Source organism: Eleutherodactylus coqui, chromosome 10 (assembly GCF_035609145.1).
Source record: "Eleutherodactylus coqui strain aEleCoq1 chromosome 10, aEleCoq1.hap1, whole genome shotgun sequence".
Taxonomy (NCBI): domain Eukaryota; kingdom Metazoa; phylum Chordata; class Amphibia; order Anura; family Eleutherodactylidae; genus Eleutherodactylus; species Eleutherodactylus coqui.
The window spans coordinates 35,624,805-35,648,995 of NC_089846.1; the positions used below are offsets into that span (position 1 = coordinate 35,624,805).

General features: G+C 41.6%; 1 protein-coding gene across 4 annotated transcripts in view; it reads left to right on the forward strand.

The window, feature by feature from the left end:
* The window catches only part of DENND1A (DENN domain containing 1A), a 674,161-nt gene that overhangs the window by 401,470 nt on the left and 248,500 nt on the right, over window positions 1-24,191 (forward strand). For all 4 annotated transcript variants that reach the window (XM_066580802.1, XM_066580803.1, XM_066580804.1 and 1 more), the window contains exon 12: window positions 3,469-3,570. In XM_066580802.1, coding sequence (XP_066436899.1) covers window positions 3,469-3,570 — 102 coding nt within the window. The remainder of the gene's footprint in view (window positions 1-3,468; window positions 3,571-24,191) is intronic.

Sequence of the window (24,191 nt, forward strand, 5' to 3'; positions counted from 1 at the left end):
TACGGAAGTGTATAACCCCACTTGGTTTCGCGAGACCACCCCTTTAATAGTTTTACAGAAAGGCTGATATTTTGAACAGCATCGTAAATCACATTATCAACAATGTGCAAATTGATCTCTTCGCTGTGTGACCTGAATGACAACTGTAATTATTGTTGATGAAGTCACAGAACACGCTAACAGTTGGTGCTTGCCAATCGGTGCCAGACCGCTATTTGTCTATAGGACTTTCCATTTATGACACTAACTACTTAGGATTTTCCAAAGATCTCTGTGTTTGGTCAACGTGTTTAATGCTTTTTTTCTTGTCACAACGAGATGCTGAAACTTGGCAGTAATGGGTTTAAACATTGGCTTTCATGGCCATCAAAATCACTAGTCTATGGGCAACTTTTGGCCTGATTTGAGTAGCTATTTTATTTAACTTTGCCACCCTCCGTGTCCACTATTGTCCATATTTTCCTTCAAGCATTCATTGCTGATTTTCAGTAAAAAATAGCATGTTGTGGTGCTTTTTGGCCATATTTTGGTAAAGTGACAGCTGCCATGTATGTCCTTAGCCTAATGCTGTAACTTTAGACCCAGAAATTGAGAAAACGTTCTTCAATCAATATGAATTATACAACATTTCAGTTGTCATACACTTCTGCATTGAGAAAGGAAGGGTTTTTTGGTTTGTTTTTTTTTACATAAGGAATAAAGATGAGCGAACACCAAAATGTTCGGGTTCGCGTTATTCGAAACGAACTTCCCGCGATGTTCGGGTGTTCGTTTCGAATAACGAACCCCATTGAAGTCAATGGGCGACGGGAACATTTTTGTATTTCGCCGATGCTCGCTAAGGTTTTCATGTGTGAAAATCTTGGCAATTCAAGAAAATGATGGGAACGACACCGCAAGTTCTCCTCTGCCACAGCTGTAACAGCTGTGCCAGAGAAGAACGATGTTAGCCCATTGAATTCAATGGAGCCATCAATACAGCCGACTCCACTGAATGCAATGGGCTGCCGGCGATCGCGGGATGAATTGTCGGAAAGGGGTTAAATATATAAGCCCTTTCCTGCAATTCATCCAGAAATGTGTAAAAATAAAAAATATATATATACTCACCTGGTGCGGGCAGATGGAGTTCAGCGCGGCAGGCTGCAGTTCTCCTGAACTGCTCTGAACAGCTGTGAGTAATATTCAGCAGCCGGGGATTTAAAATCCCCGCCTGCTGAATAAGATGCCTCTGAATGGTCACAGCCTGACCAATCAGAGGCCAGCCCTCACTCACACCCATTCATGAATTCATGAATGGGTGTGAGTGAGGGCTGGCCTCTGATTGGTCAGGCTGTGACCATTCAGAGGCATCTTATTCAGCAGGCGGGGATTTTAAATCCCCGGCTGCTGAATATTACTCACAGCTGTTCAGAGCAGTTCAGGAGAACTGCAGCCTGCCGCGCTGAACTCCATCTGCCCGCACCAGGTGAGTATATATATATTTTTTATTTTTACACATTTCTGGATGAATTGCAGGAAAGGGCTTATATATTTAACCCCTTTCCGACAATTCATCCCGCGATCGCCGGCAGCCCATTGCATTCAGTGGAGTCGGCTGTATTGATGGCTCCATTGAATTCAATGGGCTAACATCGTTCTTCTCTGTCACAGCTGTTACAGCTGTGGCAGAGAAGAAGGATTTGTCTTCTATATGTTCTCAATGGGGTTGGCGCTGCTGCCGCCGGCCCCATTGAGCGCATATAGACGAACATCCGAACATCGTGTGGTGTTCGTTACGAATAACGAACATCCCGAACACCCTAATATTCGCCCGAGCATCAAGCTCGGACGAGTACGTTCGCTCATCTCTAATAAGGAAGGGATTACATTCACCCAATAAGTTAAATGGGCACTAACTTTTCAAACAACTTGTGCGTATAGCCAGTGTGATCTTTAGCAAAACCGTTATGTATTTTATTTACCCAAAAATATGAAAAATTCCTCTAAAGTGCTGTCTCCCTTTACCCTACTTTGCTGTTCACTGCTTGCTGGCTTTTAATTGGCATGGGGACACTAGGGGAGGGCTGTTGGTGATAAATCATCATGCTCATGGAACTTCATGCAGAAAGGAGGGAGAGCTGCAAGTAGAGCTAATGGTGAGATCTTCTGCTGTTTATACACATGAACACTCCTGCCTGGTAAGGTTGTGTGTGTGTGTGTAATATGCATTTAGAAAGCAAGATCTATATGATTTGTATATAGTCTGTAGAACACAGCACAACATCAGCCCCTCCCGTGGATGGAGAAGCATATGTACACCCCGCAGAGGGGGAAATGGGGGAAAATGCTGGATGTAAGTTATATGATGGCCAGAAATAGAGTTATTCCTCAAGTTCACACAGCAGCCCCTTCTGAAAATGTAATTGAAAACTCAGGTTCGTTTTAATCCAAGTCGACTGCTAACTGTGTTGTACCATTTTACTGAACTGTATAATTTTGCTGAGATTTTATAGGGATTGTGTCATGAAGACAACTCCCTTTTTAAATTTAAGTGGGCTTGGCATAAGCTGATCACTGCAGGCCTGACTACTGAAATAACTGTGGATTGCTGGTGGGAGGCCTTGGCCAACTATACTTTCCCCCTGCAGCTGCAATGTACTATTACATACTGACCATTCAGATGAGTGTTTAACCATGTAATTTATGGATTAGCTGTGTTTGATTTTTGTAAGCGGCCTTTTAATCTGGTTTATTGAGGCGGGTCTCCAGTAGGGGAAACCCTATATGATACCCATATACTGTGAAAGATTTACAGTGGAAGAAAAGAGGACATCACTTCATAGGGTAACAAATTGCACTAAAAGAAAGAGAAGAAACACATGCTAGATGGATGTACTCGCCTATGAGCACTGACGTTACTATAGGGGATGCAGTTGCACCCGGGCCCAGGAGCCTTAGGGGGCCCATAAGGCCTCTCTTCTCCATATAGGGAGCCCAGTACTATGAATAAATCATTATATTTGGGGACCCTGTCACAGGTTCTGGATTAGGGCCCAGGAACTTTATGTTTCGCCTCTGCCTATGAGTATGTTGTTGACAGACGTAATTCAGAAAATAGCTTCTTAGGCACCAGTGATGCAGGCAGGCTGCTCAATGTCCCAAGTCCCCGATGACCGGGACTTTGCTGTACAATATTGTAGCCTTCTGGTTAGAAAATTGGGAATCTCTTGCCAGTGCTGCTTCAAGACCACACAATTGTAGGCACTGACTTTATCTTTGGTGCAAGAAACAAGGCATTTCAAGGATTGGACTAATATTCTGACAAGGCATATGAAAAGGGGGTGACCTTTATGAGACAAATCCCTTTAATTGAATGTACTTATTGTTCATTGCATCTTACTTGTTTTCTACTAATTTATAGCACATATGCATTTGTTTAGTAGGGATTTGTACTTGTTTTAACTCATTCTTTGCTTTTGTTTTCAGAAAGTGAAAGGTATGAGCCTGGAAGATGTGGTGCTTCTTAATGTAGACACTAACACTTTGGAGACTCCCTTTGATGACCTTCAGAATCTACCTAGTGAAGTGGTTAGTACCGAATCCTTCTATATTATTCATTATGTTACATATATGACTTTTTAAGAGAAAAGAACAATTTGTGTGAAATACAAGAAGCTGTGAAAGAACGTCTTCCAACATTCTCACATCTCTCACGTTTAAAAGTGGAAACGAGAAACTTAAAGGGGTTGTCCCGCGGCAGCAAGTGGGTCTATACACTTCTGTATGGCCATATTAATGCACTTTGTAATGTACATTGTGCATTAATTATGAGCCATACAGAAGTTATAAAAAGTTTTATACTTACCTGCTCCGTTGCTAGCGTCCTCGTCTCCATGGAGCCGACTAATTTTCGGCCTCCGATGGCCAAATTAGCCGCGCTTGCGCAGTCCGGGTCTTCAGCAGTCTTCTATGGAGCCGCTCGTGCCAGAGAGCGGCTCCGTGTAGCTCCGCCCCGTCACGTGCCGATTCCAGCCAATCAGGAGGCTGGAATCGGCAGTGGACCGCACAGAAGAGCTGCGGTCCACGAAGGTAGAAGATCCCGGCGGCCATCTTCAGCAGGTGAGTATGAAGACGCCGGACCGCCGGGATTCAGGTAAGCGCTGTGCGGGTGGTTTTTTTAACCCCTGCATCGGGGTTGTCTCGCGCCGAACGGGGGGGGGGTTAAAAAAAATAAAAACCCGTTTCGGCGCGGGACATCTCCTTTAAAATAGAGCGCTTACTAGACATTTGACTTTCAAGTCGCAAAATGCTGCATTGATATTACAGTACAGTGAAATGATGAATGTGTTCTAATTACACCTATTAAATCATGCAGATTAAGGTGCAAAGTCATCAAATTATCTCATCAATGAGTGTTCTTTATATAAATGTATTTATTTGTATATGTAAAGATGAACATTGTAGGTACAAGTGATTCTATAGTGAAAGTAATGGAATACGCTGGGTATTCTTGGGCTCTTCTTGTCCCTATATTCCTACTAGTGCTGGGGAAAGGGGGGGGGGTGTTGTTCTTACCTGCAGTTGTTCTTCTCTGCCCTCCCTCGGGTCCTCTTTTTTTAGCCGAACAAGATGGCCGACTGAATCTTTAGACTTCTTAATCTCCACAGTAGGACTACCAATGTAGGACAAGTAACACACTAAAAAAATACACATAATAAGTGTCTTGTGTATAGAACTGTTTAACATAATGATGAGTAAAGTAATTGGAGCTGCTTACTTGCTATTCCCTTCTATTCAGGTGGATACCGAAACAATGATGAACCTTGAAACATGGCGCGGCACTATGTTCCAAGGTACATCTTTGTTGTGGACTACCAGTGCCCTATACCTGCTACCTGATTGGCCAATTCTGCTCATGTGATAAATGCTGGCCAATCAGAGAATAGTGTGCATTAGGTAGTTGCAGCAGCCATATTGGACTTCTAAACTCCAGGCTCGAAACCAGCAGATCGCAGGGGCAGAATAGAAGATCGACAGTAGGTAATACCATCTGCCACCTCCGATTCAAGGATAGAACTTTATCCTGAAATCAGAGGTCGTCTTAAGCCAGATAAGACAAGATCACACCATTTATGATAGGTGATGACAACGTCTCTTCCTTCCCACTTTCTGCACGGTGATCTCGGCATGTCACAGAGCATGCCCACATTTTATGAGCCAGTTTGCCCACTTGCCTGTTGTCAAACAAATCTCTACTGTTGCTCCAACTTGGGCAAGATGGTTCCCCTAATAATCATGTAAAGAAAATAGAATGAAAGCGTACAATCTAAAAAGAAAACCCGCTAAAAATACGGTGATTCATTCCTTTTAAGAGCTTAAGAGGAAATGTGCCCCTCAAGAAGCACGATGAACTGAAAACATTTTCCTTCATGTTTAAGAAATCTGCAAATTGCACTTTAATAATATATGTTATAGTACAATCTCCACAGTAAAGACAAGTCAGAGGTCTTTGCGCTCACAATTTGAATTTAATAAACGTGAAATAAAAAAAAGGAAAAAAACTGCGTTCAGCTGAAATCCCTAAAATACGCCAACATAGCAAAAGAGACAGCAATGCAAAAGTGTTTAAGGCTTGAACTCTCTTCCTATATAATTTATGCTTTATTAATGAAAAGTTTGCTGGTTGCTCCTTTTTTTTCCCATTGTACGTATAAATATTTATAATTCCTGCATATTATATGTAGTATTCGTAGACGCACAAGGGTACTTCTTGCTGTCGTTTTTTTTCCAGTGTTCTTTTCTTTCAAGGTCTTTTTCTTCTCACCCAATTTCCCAGGCAAATTGTGTAGAATAACTCAATATTAATCAGCCTGCTATGTTCCTGCATATTCTTATTGTGCTCCAAGACCGGCCGTTGCTTTATTCAATATCCTAATGCTCTCCAGCAAGTGGGTTGAGTAATGCTGTTGGTTAAATGCTTTTCATTTGCTAAGACAAAGTTGGAACAATTTTGCTTATGGTTGTATCGATACCACCTGCTACTGAAGTACTCTTAATTAATAGATCAAAGCTTGGGTACACGGGCTGCAGAATATACCGACCGGGGAAGGTAACAGCTCTTTGATCTGTAACACGCTGTGTTTGGGGTTGGAAGGTTTTTTATTTTTTTTTCTCTGCTCATCAGCTGCTGTTCCAAACTAATTTATCCTTTAGCAAAGTGGGGTTCCTGTTATAGTTAATTTAACCATTTATTGTTTGTGAGTTTGCTGTACAGTAGTAGGCGTGGTTAAAATACATATTGTTCATTGAAATGGTTGGTCTGCCTTGGGTAGTTCCAGTTAAGGTATTGTTACACAATAGGACTGTCAGGCGCATAACAGCTCAATAGTTTTTCCAGCGACTATTGCTACTTTGCTTTTACGCAGAAGCAATAGTCGTTCATAGAATGGAGACAGAGAATGGGATCTTTTTTGGCCACCGCCTCCATTCACTGCACACAGGCAGTTGCTCAGAGATTGAATGACTCCTGTTTACACTGAGAGAGAAGTTGCTCAGTACTTCCATCAGAGCTCACTTCAACAAACCGACTATGGTCGCGCAGTGTGTACAGGGCCGAAAGTCACCCATAATCGCTTATCTGAGTGATTATTCAGGCGACTATTGGGCCCTGTAAAGGTACATTAAGTTTGAACAGTCCCCTGACAATAAAGGTGCCAATACACATTAGACTCAGGTTAATGAAAATGGACAATTTCAACCAAAATGATTGTTCTTAGAGTGATCAATTGACAGTGAGTTGACCAAATGACAGTAATGGTGATCAATGAGTGGAACAGGTTGCCACGGGAGGCGGTGAGTTTTCCTTTCATAAAAGTGTTCAAACATAGGCTGGACAGACATCTGCTGGGGTGATTTAGTGATCCTGTACTGACCAGGGGGTTGAACCCGATGACCCTGGAGGTCCCTTCTAACTCGACCATTCTATCATTTTAATGATGGATAGTCATAGTCTGGAATGAAATCAGCCACGTTTGAAACGTTTGTCGGATAGTCGCATAAAAGACTTGTCATTGAAAGAATGTTTCTACAAAGAGCTTTCATCTGTCTCTCAGTGTCATTGAACATGTACGGCCAGTCTGAACAACTATGATAGCCAACATGGCCTAAAACATGTATGGTTGCATCTGCAAAATGAGCTTTCATCAGATGATTGACTGTTCAGTGGCTGTTCAGTTAGCATCGTTCGTTTGTCTTTGTATGGCTAGCTTTAGGTAATCACTGTGGCTCTTGCTGCTTGGGACTCTGGATCCTGCTGCTTGAACTTCTCAGGGGTCAGCTTTGATCTGTGTGGTAATCTGCCAGCAAGTTTTAAATTTCCCTGCAATGCCTCCACAGGTGAGATGTAGTATTACACTGTACCCATTGAAATCCTTGTAACACACAAACTTAGTGGGTCCTCCAGTGTGAGATGCTTTTTTAGCCACTTCTTATTCTTGCTACATATGCTTGTTAGCAGGTATTAACAAGGGAGTTACTAAGACTGACAACCTCTTTAAGTAAACACGGGATGCTCCCAAAATTTGTAACAAAAATGCTGAAGGAATGAGGTCCTTGCAAATGTAATATTTCTTTATATAGCATATCCATAGATCAAGGATGGATATATTAAATTCTGCGTGACCACACTCTTCCAAGATCTGTCCTTGAGGCCCAAGTGTATATTCTAGACTTTAAGCTTGTTCTGCTCATTATTATTCACTATGTTTGAGAAAAGTAAGACTAAACATAAGAAACTAATAATCTATTGTACTGCCTTAGTTAAGACACAGGTAAAGTGTAGACAGCAGTCACAAAGCATAGGGAGGCGGCAATGTTGTCAGCTGTGGACCGATGGCACCACTGTCCATCTAAAGTTCCAGGCTCAACTTTATCACCAGCAGAGCTTATTCTGCAGGAAAAGGGCATAATAGTTTTGGAAGAACTGAGCTCATTCTAGATGAAATGGCTGTAGCTCTGATTCTGTCAGGACTACAGACATGCTTTTGGTGTCACTTTAAAGTTAAAGGGGTTGTCTCGCGAAAGCAAGTGGGGTTATACACTTCTGTATGGCCATATTAATGCACTTTGTAATATACATCGTGCATTAAATATGAGCCATACAGAAGTTATTTACTTACCTGCTCCGTTGCTAGCGTCCCCTTCTCCATGGCTCCGTCTAATTTCGCTGTCTTCTGGCATTTTTAGACGCGCTTGCGCTGTGCGGTCTTCTGCCTGGTGAATGGGGCTGCTCGTGCCGGAGAGCTGGTCATCGTAGCTCCGCCCCGTCACGTGTGCCGATTCCAGCCAATCAGGAGGCTGGAATCGGCAATGGACCGCACAGAGCCCATGGTGCACCATGGGAGAAGACCCACAGTGCATCGTGGGTGAAGATCCCGGTGGCCATCTTGGTGAAAGAAGAAGTAGGAAGAAAGAAGAAGTTGCAGAGCGGGGATTCGGGTAAGTAATATATATATATATTTTTTTTTAACACATCTCTTGGGTTTGTCCTGCGCCGAACGGGGGGCCTATGAAAAAAAAAAACCCCGTTTCAGCGCGAGACAACCCCTTTAAGATTCTTAGAATCAGAATATAGAAGTTATAGAATCCGAGCTATAGCTGTTTGAAGTGGGGTCAGGAATACTGGATTTACTGCTGTCATATCTATGTGCAGAGTAGGGGGAAGTGGGGTGAACTGATCAATCTCCGGTTCTCTTGTTTGCCCAGGTAACGAGTAATATGGACTTTTCTTCGTGTTATCACGCCCCTTGTCAATCAAAGAGCATACTTGCTTTCTGTCACATATGTGGTTCTTTTTTTTCTCTAGAAAATTAGAAAAGATGGGCCCTTGCTCATCTAACCATTTCTTCATGCTGTTTAACTCTGCAGATACTGCAGTCATTGCTGACCATGCCATCTAAAGGTTTTTACAGAAAAAAAAAGTGTAAAAAGCTTTCTCCCCTTAGACAATGCTTTTAATATTCAAAAAAATCAAAAACACAAAAAATTGGTATTGTCACATCAACAGCCCGTGCTATAAAATATTACATTATTTATCATAAAATATTATAGAATTTATCCAACAACAACAAAAAAAAGAAAAACAGAAAGAAAATGCTAAAATTGCATTGTGTTCATCCCGTTCCTCTTAGACAGGTATACAAAGTAATCAAAAAGTTGTATATATCTCGAAATTGTACCAATAAAAAACACAAATCATCCTGCAAAAAACAAGCCCTCCTATAGCTCTGTCAGCTGAAAAACAACACTGCCCTGGTCTTGGAATGTGTTGGCATGCAAAAAGTCTTTTAACAAAATAAAGTGTTTATATAATGTGCAAAAGTAGTCAAACACAAGAAAGCCTCTATAAATTTAGGGTTGTCATAATTGTAATGAATTAAGGTAACATGATATTTATACCACATGGTGAATGCTGCAACAACAAATCCCTAAAAAACAATGGTGAAATTGCTATTTTTTTTTACATATTCTTCTGCAAAAAAAACCCTGTAAGTTCAATACATTATATTCACCCAAAATTAGTTCCTACGAAAACTAGAACTCGGCCCGCAAAATGCAAGTTTTGATACAGCTTCATTGAAAAATACAAGGAAAAGGTAATAACCGCTTGAGCACAAAAGGGGGAGCAATTTATAGTTTCTTAAGACTAACATGAGTTATGTCACTAGAGGGGAGGGGTTAAAAATACACTTAAGGCAACTACGTTCTGCCCAAAATATATTTACATGAGACACCAATTCAAAATCTACAACAAAAAAAAGTGACATTTTTGGGAGGGTTTTTCCAATTTTTAATGTGACTATTAGGAGGTTTCCCTTTCCGGCACCTTGAGTGCAGATGTGGAACCACCCTAAATTCTTTTAAAGCAGCTAAAAACAGTGGTTCTTTACAAGTACAGGGCTTTGAAGTAAGTGAATGGTAGTTACTGCAGTATTGGGGAACCTATAACGCACACAAACCGTTAGCTTTGCTATATGATTTGTGTCTTGCTGATGCTTTGGCTAATAACCCAACATACTGTAAAGGTGTTTGCGCACTCCATTTTGTGTTTACTATTAGAGATGAGCGAGCACCAAAATGCTCGGGTGCTCATTACTCGAGCCAAGCTTTTTGTAATGCTCGAGAGCTCATTTCAAGCAACGAACCCCATTGAAGTCAATGGGACACCCGAGCATTTTTCAGGGTGACCGATGCTCGGTAGCTGCCTGACTTGTTTTCAATGGAGCCGTGGCTGCTGCCGGCTGCTCCATTGAAAACAATAGTCTGCCGGCACCCCTGAAATGTTTTTCAGGGAAGGACTTTACAGATAAGCTCTTCCCTGAAAAACAAAAATATTAGTGTAAAAATAAATAAATAAATTTAAAAAAACCTACCTCTCTGCCGCTGCCATGTCCTGCGGGGATGAAGAACACATCTGCAGCGTGCGGCAGATGTTTCCTAAATCCTCACAAGGAAAAATTATTCCCTGCTGCACCTGCCACATCTGTGACAGATGCAGCAGAGGAATTCTAAATCCATGCGGGGAATAAAGGATTCCCTACCGCAGCTGTCACACATGACAGCTGCGGTGGAGGATCCTGTTGTCGGCACCCCTGAAATATTTTTCAGGGAAGGGCTTTAAATATAAGCCCTTCCCTGAAAAACAAAGAAAAGTGTTAAAAAAAACAAAAACTACTCACCTCCCTTCGACTGCCGGGCTCAACCGCGTCTTCTCCTGGCTGTCTCCGACTCTGTAGATCTTAGCTATCAGCAGGCGAGAATTTAAAATCCCTGCCTGCTGGTAACTCTGATTGTGATTGGCTGAAGTGCTCAGCCAATCAAAATCAGAGCTTACCAGCAGGCGGGGATTTTAAATCTCCGGCTGCTGACAGCTGAGAACTATAGAGCCGGGGACAGCGGCAGAAGTCGCCGCTGAGCCCCGGCAGCCATCAAGGGTTTTTCAGGGAAGGCCTTCATAATCCCTTCCCTAAAAAAAGCCATTTAATATACTGTGTAAAATAAGAAACATACATACTCACCTGCCGGGGCTCAGCCACGGCTTCTGCCGCTGTCCCCGACTGTGTAGTTCTAAGCTATCAGCAGCCGGGGATTTTAAATCAGAGTCGGGGACAGCGGCAGAAGCCACCGCTGAGCCCCGGCAGGTGAGTATGTATGTGTTTTATTTTTCACAATATTTTAAATGGCTTTTCAGGGAAGGGCTTATGAAGCCCTTCCCTGAAAAACCATTGACGGCTCGAACGAGCTTCAAGCTCGATGAGCATGCTCGCTTATCTATATTTACTATATTTCCCTGTTCTATTGGCAAAGGGCACTAATGCAAGGCCATGCTGATATTGAGGAGGGCTTTATTAGGCCTCATGTCCACTAGCAAAATTGAATTGCGGATTCCGCTGCGGAATCCGCATTCAATTTTGCCCATAGGGAATCATTGGCCATCCACAGTCAATGAAATTGAATTTTGCACCCAAGGATGGCATTTTAATAGATTTACGTTTTTCACGCGCGGGAGAAAAAACGTGGCATGCTCCATTTTACAGCGCGGATCACCCACATTGCTATCACATTGCTAGCAATAGATGCGGATATCCGCATGAAAAAAAATACCATTTAAAGCAAATCCGCGCGGAAATCCGCAGCAGATTCTGCACGGATTGTATTTTTCTAGTGGACATGAGGCCTTACACATGGATTAAGTCTGCAGAAGGTGTGGCCACTCAAGCCATCAGGCTTGAGTTCAGCAAGCACTTTGCTATCGCTGATAGTACCACTGAAACGAATGGAGTAGTAGCATGCATGTTCAACTTTCTCTCTATTAATTCGGAGACCTTTGAGACCCTATTTCTTGTGATTGGTGGGGATTCCCGTGGTCAGACCCCTCATCATCAAGTTGTGGATAGATTATTTGTTTGTTTATTTGTTTTCGTGGGACTACTGCTTTCGCATTTTATTTTTATCTCTTTTTTTCTGAATAGTCTTTAATTTGTTTTATTTACATACATTTCCCCCAAAATAAGACACTTTTTATATTAATTTTTGCCCCAAAAGAGGCAAAGTATCTTATTTTCGGGGGGGGGTCTTATACTCACCTGGCCCACAGCTCCTGGGTCCCTCGCACTGGTGCTGCAGTGTAATCCCCAGCGTTGACACAGCACTCTTTCTAGTGACGGGGCTTTGAATACCCCGCCTCCAGCAAGTGAATGCTGTGATTGGATAACAAGTGCCGCTGGCTCAGCCAATCAGAGTGGGCGCTCAGTGAATCAATCACAGCCATTCAGTGATGTCATTGACTTGAATCGCTGTGATTGGCTGAGCCAGCTCTGATTATGATCCAATCTTAGCACTCGCTTGCTGGAGGTGGGGTATTCAAAGCCCCGTCACCAGAAAGAGAGGGGTGCGTCAACGCTGAGGACATGCCAGCCTGCCACAGCATCAGTGACCAGCACGAGGGACTCGGACACCGCGGGCTAGATGAGTATTGCTTCTTTTTTTTTCTTCATGTAGTTTAGCTAGGGCATTGTAGAGAAAAAACTCCTTCCATGAATTAGAAGCCAATTTTCTTCATCTCTGGAAAATTAATTTCTTCCGACTTCACATCTGGCAATCAGAATAACTCTCAGGATGAACAACCCATCCCCACTTATCTAGTGACTGTAAATGTTAATATTATTACACTCAAGAAAGGTGTCCAGGCCCCTCTTGTACTCTTCTAGTGAGTTCGCCATCACCCAGTCCTCAAGCAGAGCGTTCCATAGTCTCACTGCTCTTACAGTAAAGAACCCCCTTCTATGTTGGTGTAGAAACCTTCTTTCTGCTAGACGTAGAGGGCGCCCCCTTGTTTTAGATACAGCCCTAGGTATAAATAAGTGATGGGGGGAGATCTCCATTTACGTATATATCATAACTATGTGTTATATGTATAGTTATGCCTCCGCTTAGCTGTATTTTTTTCTCAACTGAATAACCCCTAATTTTGATCATCTTTCTGGGTATCGTAGTCCGCCCATTCCATTTATTACATTGATTTCCACCTTTGAATCCCCCCTGGCTCTGGTATGTCTTTTCTTGAGCAGTGTGCACAAAAGTGTACAAAATATTCCATGTGTGGTCTGACTAGTGATTTGTAAAGTGGTAGAACAATGTTTTCGTCATGCCGCATCTCCGCCACTTGTAATTCACTGCATGATCTTATTTGCCTTGGCAGCAGCTACCTGACACTGGTTGCTACAGTAAAGTTATGTTACTATAGCCACCTGATAATACAGACTGTTTCTTACTCTGCCACATTTGATGCCAGATTAAAGGAATTTTAAGAAGATTAATAGTCCAAGTTTTATTCCATTGTTGTTGTTTTTTAATCCAGCTTGGAGATACATTTGACTATAATTATCTATTAAAAATTTTCTTGTTATCTTACCCACTTCATATATCTTATCCTCTAATATACCTCCTGCTGCAATTTATAAGGATCCACCTCGTGACGCTGTCGCCTGCGTGGCACGCTCAAGGAGGCAGAATCGGAAATAATTCCTCGAGCCTTTGATGTTGTTCCTGTGACGTACATCCGTTGCTGTAACAGCCAATAGTAGAGCATTTTGTAGACATGGTATAACGTGCTTTTGTTTTTCCAACAACCAATCACGTACTTCCATGTGCACATACTTATGGCTTCGTTCGCACCTTTACACACCCATATGTGCAAGTAATCATTCATTCTAAGCACTGCCCATGACAGAGGAACGAACGAGTGAAATGACAAGAAATATAACTTACAATCTGCACGTGTAAAGAGTCCTCATTCAAATGATTTCTAGTACCATGTAAAAGGGCCCTTACAGTTTGGCGCCACGCAATAAAACATTTAGCAAGAGACCATTGAGCGTTATGTGAAGGCTGAACTCCTAAGTGTGCAATCTGTCAGTTTCCCACTATAGAAGCCGTATGGCCAACTGAATTTCGGCTGTCCTATAATTAAATTATGAAGGGAGAATACAGATCAGATGCCGCACTACAAACAGTTTAAGCTTTTGTGTTTCTGTGGCAAAGAAATCAATTCTTGCTGATACAATCCCCCATAACCGCCTCTCTCGCCGCTGCCTTTACAACCTGTTTGCTGTTCCATGTACTGTTAGAAGGTCCAGAGGTCTTGGAAGGTTTGTGTAGCCCCCTGTGAAGAGCAGTTCTTGTTACTCCTCTGGGGAACAGTTGCAGCCGCAGGATAATGGGATAACTGTCTGCAACCTTAATTTGATTTGGAAGAGGAAGTGATTGCTCTCTAAGAGAGACGCATGGACTCGCATTATACTGGAACAGGTCAGCGTTCTCGGGGCCCTCAGTGTTTCTTGCCCTTGCACTTTTTTGTTTTGTGATTTTTGCATATTGTCATACAAAATACAATACAGAAGCACAAGTGATTCATTGCTGGGTCACATAGCTTGACGACCGGACCTTTTCTTGCTGTGCCTCATCCACGGTAGACTTGGCTACCATTAAATCTATCAACATATTGTCCGTAACAAAACAAAAAAAAAGAATGTGCATTAGGAAAGAAAAATAAACTGCGTCTGAAGAGGCGGCATTTAATCTTTTATTTATCACTCAGGCTGCTGTAACAGCTACATTTCCTCCAGGTCCTTTAACAAGATTTAAGGATTAATAGACAAAAAAGTAGCTTTCCATTTACTTAATGGTGAAATATGATCTTCTTATCTGAGATTTTAAGCTTTTTATGTGGAGTAGCTGAAAAAAAAGAGGATTTTGTTTACATTGTATAATATGACCAAAGCTAGAGCCACTATGGAACATGCTCCTTTTCAGTGCTTGGCTCCTGTATTCTTGATGTCACATATAGGTCCTTGATTAACCCTTTCCAATCCAATTTGTATCCTGGTTTTCCTAGGGGGCTTACTCTTTTTCTGCCATTATACAGCGGCGCTATATGCTGGCTAAAGCCAGTACTGCATGAGGTGAGATGTTGGATAGGCTCCAACAGCAGAGAGGCTGGCAATATACAGTAAGAGAACCCCCACGGACGTCTTCCAACATCAGAGCTGTACAGCCTTAAATCATAATGTCTTTAGCTGTCAGACATTGGATAGGAAAGGGTTAAGGTCACTGTCAGTTTTCAAATTTTATGTCAAAAGTTTTCATTAATGAGGATTTGCATGCTGCGACCACCACCAATCACTGTAACAAAGGGCCAGATGCTGAGTGCTGTGACCCATCTATTTATTTATTTTTTTAATTCTTTATTTATTTGCTTTTCCAAATGTAAATAACTCACAACTTTGTCAAATACCACAATAGTTTCAGATATACATGTTTTCAAAGGCTTGTTTCAGATAGGTATAGCCTGGACAGAGAACATGTCGTTGTAGGGGGCTAAACTAGTTTGGACCCTGTACACCAACAGTATTGTTGAGTTTGGAAATTGCTCTACTAGGACTTGTCTGTTGGCTCACCAGGGCCAAAGCAGGATGAAGTGACAAGAACCCCATTTACTTTGATTGGCTTTGCTCTTCAGATCCTAGGGCACACATATCAAACACAAGGCTCGTGTGCCGAATCTGGCCTGCCACCTCATTTTATGTGGCTCTTCAGATCCTAAGGCACACATGTGAAACACAAGGCCTGTGGCACTGGTGGAACTATAGGGGATGCAGGGGAATGCGGTTGCACCCAGGCCCAGGAGCCTCAGAGGGCCCATAAAGCCTCCCTTCTCTATTTAGGGCATCCAGTACTATGAATAAAGCATTACAGTTCGGGGCCCTGTTATAGATTTTCCATTGGGGTCCAGGAGATTCAAGTTACGCCTCTGGCATTCCACTGCAGCTCCAGTCCATTGGCGGCAGTGCATAGTCTATGTCTGCTGACCTCTCCTCCTCAGAGTCTGCATAAAAATATGCTTCCTCTAGGGGATTAAAGCCCTGCAGGCTGTGGACGTGACAGCTTCATGCTGTCAGTTACCGGAAGTCACATGATCGCCAGTATCAAACGGATACCGCCAGTTACATTCAGGTCAATGAAAAGTAAAAAAAAAGTAAGTTTCAGCTCCCCTTACGGATAAGATACATAAGTGGAGTTGAGAATACTCACCCCTGCCCTCCATGATGTCCCAGGCATTCCGGACCTTCAGGACCTGGCGCCGGCATCTGTGCATGCGCGCCAGACGTCATTACGTCACTCGCACATGCAGAGGCCCAGGAGGCCCAGGGAATTTAAAAACTCCCTGCTCCTGGCTAGTATGAGTAGCTGAGAGCATGGAGCTGTCACCCGGAACCACAAAATGCTATATATCCAATGGATAACAGCGGTCATGTAAAAGTTTTAAAAAATTGTAAAAAAAAAAGAAAAAAGTGTTTCATCTTCCCTTACAGATTATATCCGTGAGCAGAGATGTATTTATGTACCTAAGGTTCCGGATATATCCGCAGACCTTCCCCTGACTTCTGCGCAAGCGCCCATCGCCATAATGGCGGCTGCATGCGCAAAAGCCATGGATTGCCATGGTAATTTAAAATTTCCCTGCTCCTCGCTACTAAACATAGCCGAGAACCTGGAAATTTCACGGGGAACTGTGGTACGTGTTCCCTTGTCACGTAATCATTGTTAGCCAATAGATAACCGCAATCAATTAAAAGTTTAAAAAAGTGAGTTTCGCCTCCCATCACAGATACGAACCATGAGGTTAGGTGAAATTACTTACTTAAGGCCTCCAGCGTTGTCCCCTGATGGGATCCTTACTGCAGACCTTTCCACAGGTTTAGCGCATGTGCCTGACGCCAAAATGATGGACACAAGCGCAAAAGCTGGGGAGGGCCCCGGGAAATTTAAAATCTCCTTGCTCCTGGCTACTAAAGGTAGTCAAGAGCCTGGAGCAGTGACCGAGGGCCGTGGTGAACGGTCCCTGGTCATGTGATCGCTGTTATCCAATGGATAATGGTGATCACATAAAATTTAAAAGACAGTTCCAGCCCCATTGTGCAGCCAGACATAAGATTAGGGCCACAATGGGCATGTTTCTAAACATGGGACAAATGGGGGTATCCATTTTGTGGTGTAAGTCTTTATTTAGATATGTGCTGTACAAAAAAAAAAAAACTTTTTAAAAAATGATACAATTGCCAAAAAAACAAAAATTATTTTTTCCTTCTGTTTTGCTTTGATTTTTTCAAAAATTATGGGGTCAAAATACGCAGTAGACCCCTAGATAAATTCGCTAAGGGGTCTCGTTTTTAAAATAGGGTCATTTGTGAGGGTTCTCATCGTTTTGGCCACTCAAGGGCTCTACAAGTGGGCAATGGGGCCTAAATCACCTTCAAGCAAAATGTCTGTTCTGAAAGCCACCGGCTGCTCCTTTCGGTTTGTGCATACGGACAGAAAACTAGGGCCACAATGGGTATGTTTCTGAACACATGACAAACAGGGGTATCCATTTTGGGGTGCAAATCCTCATTTTCACGTGCACGATAGAAAAAAAAAAATCCTGTCTTTAAAATGACATATTTTCAAAATTATGAAATTTTATTTTTTTTCCTCCAAATTGCATTAACTCCCTAAAAGAAGCTGTGGGGTCAAAATACTCCTGATCCCCCTCAGTAAATGCATTAAGATTTGTAGTTTTTTAAATGGGGTCATTTGTGGGGGTATCTATCATTCTGACACCTGTGAGCCTTTGCAATCTTGGCTTGGTGTAGGAAAACAAAATTTGTTCATCTCCTAAATGGTTAAAAAAACACAAGTTTTTCAAAAGGGGTCCAGAATAACGTAAACAGATGGAAATATGTACCTCATCAAAAATGTGTTTAGTATGTTCGCACATATTTGACATATTGCAGTTGAAAATGTGAAAAATCGATCGATCAGTCTATTTTTTACCACCTAAGTGAAGTACAACATGTGGCGAAAAAACAATGTCAGAATCGCTTGATTTGATAACCTTTACGGGGTTATTTGAAAAATGTGTTACGTATGACTGTGTATGCCAGCAAACAGGCATGCGCTGTATAGCTTTTTTTTTTGTTTGCATTTCCCGCGTGGTCGCTTAGCGATGACATGGTTTCCCGCAGCCCTTACACAATGTAATTGCGTATGGGCTGCAGGTATATCCATGACCATAGAACACAATGGGCTTTATGGTTGCAGCTTCCACGATAAAATGGAGTCTGCTGTATCTCATTTTTCGTGAGCGGATTACGCAATTCCAACCCACTAATGTGAGCAGAATGGTGTAATCCAATGTATTTGATTGAACTACGTGTTATCGCGGATCATACGATCACAAAATCCGCAATTCAAATCCAATCATGTGAGATTGGCCTAAGATTCGGTGAAAACTTGCTGCAATGCAATCAAAGGGTTATTGTTATAAAGCTTATTAAAAGGTCTGACACGGACTTGCAGGAATGCAGCCTTCCAATAGGTGGTGCTGTAGAGGCTTTGTGCCATTCTCCCATCTGCATAACTTTTTCAGAGGAACATTTATAGCCTCATATGTCTCCTAACACCTACTAGGTGCTCTCCCTAAGGAGAAGTGAGACACACACGCTTTATATAATATATATAATTTTTTACACACACATACACAGTATATAGATGCACAATATACACACATACACAGTATATAGATGCATAGACACACACATCTATACATTATTTATATATATATATATATATATATATATATGTGTGTGTGTGTCTATGTATCTATATAATATATATATATATATATATGTGTGTCTATGTATCTATATAATATATATATATATATATATATATATATATATATACATATATATACACTACCGTTCAAAAGTTTGGGGTCACATTGAAATGTCCTTATTTTTGAAGGAAAAGCACTGTACTTTTCAATGAAGATAACTTTAAACTAGTCCTAACTTTAAACAAATGCACTCTATACATTGCTAATCTGGTAAATGACTATTCTAGCTGCAAATGCCTGTTTTTTTGTGCAATATCTACAAAGGTGAATAGAGGCCCATTTCCAGCAACTATCACTCCAGTGTTCTAATGGTACAATGTGTTTGCTCATTGGCTAAGAAGGCTAATTGATGATTAGAAAACCCTTGTGCAATCATGTTCACACATCTGAAAACAGTCTAGCTCGTTACAGAAGCTACAAAACTGAGCTTCCTGTGAGCAGATTGAGTTTCAGGAGCATCACATTTGTGGGGTCAATTAAACGCTCAAAATGGCCAGAAAAAGAGAACTGTCATCTGAAACTCGACAGTCTATTCTTGTTCTTAGAAATGAAGGCTATTCCATGCGAGAAATTGCTAAGAAATTGAAGATTTCCTACAACGGTGTGTACTACTCCCTTCAGAGGACAGCACAAACAGGCTCTAACCAGAGTAGAAAAAGAAGTGGGAGGCCGCGTTGCACAACTAAGCAAGAAGATAAGCACATTAGAGTCTCTAGTTTGAGAAACAGACGCCTCACAGGTACCCAACTGGCATCTTCATTAAATAGTACCCGCAAAACACCAGTGTCAACATCTACAGTGAAGAGGCGGCTGCGGGATTTTGGGCTTCAGGGCAGAGTGGCAAAGAAAAAGCCATATCTGAGACTGGCCAATAAAAGAAAAAGATTAAGATGGGCAAAAGAACACAGACATTGGACAGAGGAAGACTGGAAAAAAGTGTTGTGGACGGATGAATCCAAGTTTGAGGTGTTTGGATCACAAAGAAGAACGTTTGTGAGACGCAGAACAAATGAAAAGATGCTGGAAGAATGCCTGACGCCATCTGTTAAGCATGGTGGAGGTAATGTGATGGTCTGGGGTTGCTTTGGTGCTGGTAAGGTGGGAGATTTGTACAGGGTAAAAGGGATTCTGAATAAGGAAGGCTATCACTCCATTTTGCAACGCCATGCCATACCCAGTGGACAGCACTTGATTGGAACCAATTTCATCCTACAACAGGACAATGACCCTAAACACACCTCCAAATTGTGCAAGAACTATTTACAGCAGAAGCAGGCAGCTGGTATTCTATCGGTAATGGAGTGGCCAGCGCAGTCACCAGATCTGAACCCCATTGAGCTGTTGTGGGAGCAGCTTGACCGTATGGTACGCCAGAAGTGCCCATCCAACCAATCCAACTTGTGGGAGATGCTTCTAGAAGCGTGGGGTGCAATTTCACAAGCTTACCTCAACAAATTAACAGCTAGAATGTCAAAGGTGTGCAATGCTGTAATTGCTGCAAAAGGAGGATTCTTTGACGAAAGCAAAGTTTGATGTAAAAACAATGTTATTTCAAATACAAATCATTATTTCTAACCTTGTCAATGTCTTGACTCTATTTTCTATTCATTTCACAACGCATGGTGGTGAATAAGTGTGACTTTTCATGGAAAACACAAAATTGTTTGGGTGACCCCAAACTTTTGAACGGTAGTGTATATATGTGTGTCTATGTATCTATATAATATATATATATATATATGTGTGTGTGTGTGTGTGTGTATAGATAGATGTGTGTGTCTATGTATCTATATTATATATATATATATATATATATATATATATATGTGTGTGTGTGTGTATGTATATATATATATATATATATATATATATATATATATAGATTATAATCTATATATTATTATTATTATTAGAGAGAGGGGGGTAATTAAAAATAATCCATCCGTTATCCGTTTAGACTGCCATGGTGCTAGATATGAAAAGTAATTGTATGGAGCTATTTACCTTCCTTACTATCAGTAACATTTGTCTACAAGTACTGTAAGTTTCATCAAGTAAAGTAATGTGAATTTCGCATAGTTTTGTGCACTGATTACAAACACGCAGTGGGTTTTTCTCTATTACGTCTGGTTTTAGAGATGACAATATGTATGTTCAGCTGTTACATATAAGCTCTTAGTTACTATGTAATTCCACAAAGCATTCACTAAAATACATTCTAGCAGATTACAGCAGGATCTTGTATTGTGGTCTTCCAGAAAAGGTGCGCAGCAGAAAGTCACCCTCACTGCGTTTGTAGCTCTTACCATAGATGTTTTATATAGACATGGTTTCACGGCTAGTATGCAGCATTTTGGGATTGTTGCAATGTAAAAACCATCAGTACTAGAAAACACAAGTAAATGTATTTGTCAAGAATGCTATCTGAGATCCAAGACGTTTTTTATGACCTGCGTAATTACTGTACAAAGATGCCTATTCTTGTTGGTCCATTTACTCTCAACAATGCCTCTTACTTGACTTCAGCTGGTTCACAAAGGTAAAGTAAATGTTATGTGAACGAGTGTAATCTTTACTATGTGCATAAGAACCTTATCTTGTATATTAATTTATAATGTAAACTAATTGTGGATAGTCTGTGTGTATGTATATACTATATATGTATATCTCTTACACGTACATACAGAAGAGTCCCCGACCCTCCCTCCATTCCAGCGTGCAGAGTTCATGGCACCTTCCGCTTCCTAGGTCACCACTAAGTATGTGTTAGAGGGACTAAGCAGAGTCAGACAGTGACGAGTGCTCACCTTGGAGAAACAGATGTGGTGTTGGTAACAGACCCTTCAAGGAATCCACTCTTACACCAGTAATCCTCTTTCAGGGGCAATAAAAAGCGAGGGAGGAAATGAAAGACAAGCCGGCTGTTTTGAGGATCACAAGTTCAGAAGTTACTGTGGGGCTTATGTTAAATGGGTAATTTATAAAGAGAATATGTTCAATTTCCTAGTTTTAGGCAAGTTAAACAGAAGGGCTGTGATCTGAAGGATGGGCTCCGCCTGAAAGCTTTATAGGGGGCTGTGATTTTTCTGTGTTCTTCACAATTGTTTCTTAACAGTCGCAGGGCGCATGTTTGACCAGCTAGCTTGATTGTATGGTGAATGCAGACTGAAGAGCAGTCCTCATGTATACATGTATACCCTCTGTGTTCTTAAAAGATTTAATCAAGGTTTCTCCCAGCTTTCCATAAATTGGGTCTATGTAACCCAGCACTAAATGCCAGGCCTCTTGTGTTGACAGTTCAGTCCCTAAGGTGAGTTTTGGTAACATCTGCTGCTTGGACAATAGTATGTTATGATCTCTGTGTGTGCAGTGCACCCGTGGAGTTGGGGGATTCATAAAGACTCTCTCTTTTTCTCTTTCTCAGTCTCTCTCTCTCTCTTATTCTTTCTCTCTTCTTTCCCTTTTTTTATTCTCTCTCTTATTCTTTCTCTTTTCTTTCCCTTTTTTTTATTCTCTCTCTCATTTTTTCTCTTACCTCTCTCTCTGATTCTTTCTCTCTCTGATTTTTGCTCTCCCTGATTCTTTCTCTCGCTCTCTCTCTGATTCTTTCTCTCGCTCTCTCTCTGATTCTTTTTCTCTCCCTGATTCTTTCTCTCTCTCGCTCTCTGATTCTTTTTCTCTCCGATTCTTTCTTTCTCTCTGTCTCTCTCTCTGATTCTTTTTCTCTTTCTCTGATTCTCTTTCTCTCTGATTCTTTTTCTCTCCATGATTCTCTCTCTCTCTCTCTGATTCTTTTCCTCTCTCTCTCTGATTCTCTCTCTCTCTCTCTGATTCTCTCTCTATGATTCTCTCTCTCTCTCTCTCTCTCTCTCTGATTTCTCTCTCTCTCTCTCTCTCTCTCTATGATTTCTCTCTCTCTCTCATTCTCTCTATGATTCTCTCTCTCTCTGTCTCTCTCTCTGATTCTCTCTATGATTCTCTCTCTCTCTCTCTCTCTGATTTCTCTCTGATTCTTTTCCTCTCCATGATTCTCTCTCTCTCTGATTCTTTTCCTCTCCATGATTCTCTCTCTCTGATTCTTTTCCTCTCTCTCTCTGATTTCTCTCTCTCTCTCTGATTTCTCTCTCTCTCTCTGATTTCTCTCTCTCTCTCTCTGATTCTCTCTCTGATTCTTTCTTCCTCTCTGATTCTTTGTCACCTTCTTTCTGTCTAACTCACTCAGTCTACAAGAGCTGCATTCACAATTCCGCTTGTTGCTGCTGGAACTAATTGGCATGCTTGCCACTAACATTGTAGCTGAACTACACAGTGAGGGAGTTTAAAGGGAACCTGCCACCTTGGAACAGTAGCATAAACTAGGTTATGATGCTGTGTGTTTGTGGAGCTGATGAGGAGCCAGAAGATGTATTTCTTTTCATACTCACCCACTCCCCTGTTCCCATTCTATCCACAGGTGAAGTTTGTGCAAGATCTGAAAATGTCACTGCTTTTCAGATCACCGTGTGCACGCGCTCTCATGGGAGCGAGCGTGCACAGTGGTCTAAAAAGTGTCAGATATTTTGACGACGCACTGACTTGACCGGTGGACAGAACTGGTGTGGGGAGCTGGTGACTATACAAAATACATCCCCCAGCTCCCCGTTACCTTCTCGATCAGCACCATAACTTTGTTTATAGTGCTGTTCAGAGGTGACAGGTTCCATTTAACTTTTTTCTACCGTAGTGAAGAGTAGAGATTATTGTTCACAAGTTTCAGATTCTAGATTTGACCAGGAGACAGCAGCAACTCCACAACAATTACAGCTCTTAAGCCATTTGAATAGTCTATGGCGTGTATATTTCCGCACATGGATATCAAATCTGTGTCTTAGTACAAAAAAAGTGACATGTCACTTCTTAACGTGGATTTCGGTTGTCCGTATGCAGTTTAGCTTGACTAAATGGGGCAACACATTAAATGTAATACAAATCCATGTCAGAAAGCCATGCTTAAAGGGGGTGTCCAGTTATAGACTATTTATAGCCTATCCTATATTTAGGCCATCAATAGTGGGGTATGCTACACAGGACCTTCACTAATCTGCAGTTCGCCAGGCTGTAGTGCTTTTGGGCAGGAAGCAGACACCTCTGTACATTCTGCAGTGGTATTACACGCCAATTTTCTATTCACATTGCCTGTAATACCAAGCTTGGCCACTACAGTGAGAACAGAGCTGTCTGCTTCCTGCAGAAATCAGCGCAGTGAACAGTCGCTTTGGCCTGGTGACCAACAGGGATCCCGTGCATCATTCCCATGGTGGTTTGCTATTGATTAGCTAATCTGCTGATAGGCTATCAGTAGTTTACAACTGGACATCTTCTTTAAAAACACATAATTATATGATTCAGATTTGCATTGAAATCTGTGTTGGATTTTTTTGATGTTGATATAGGT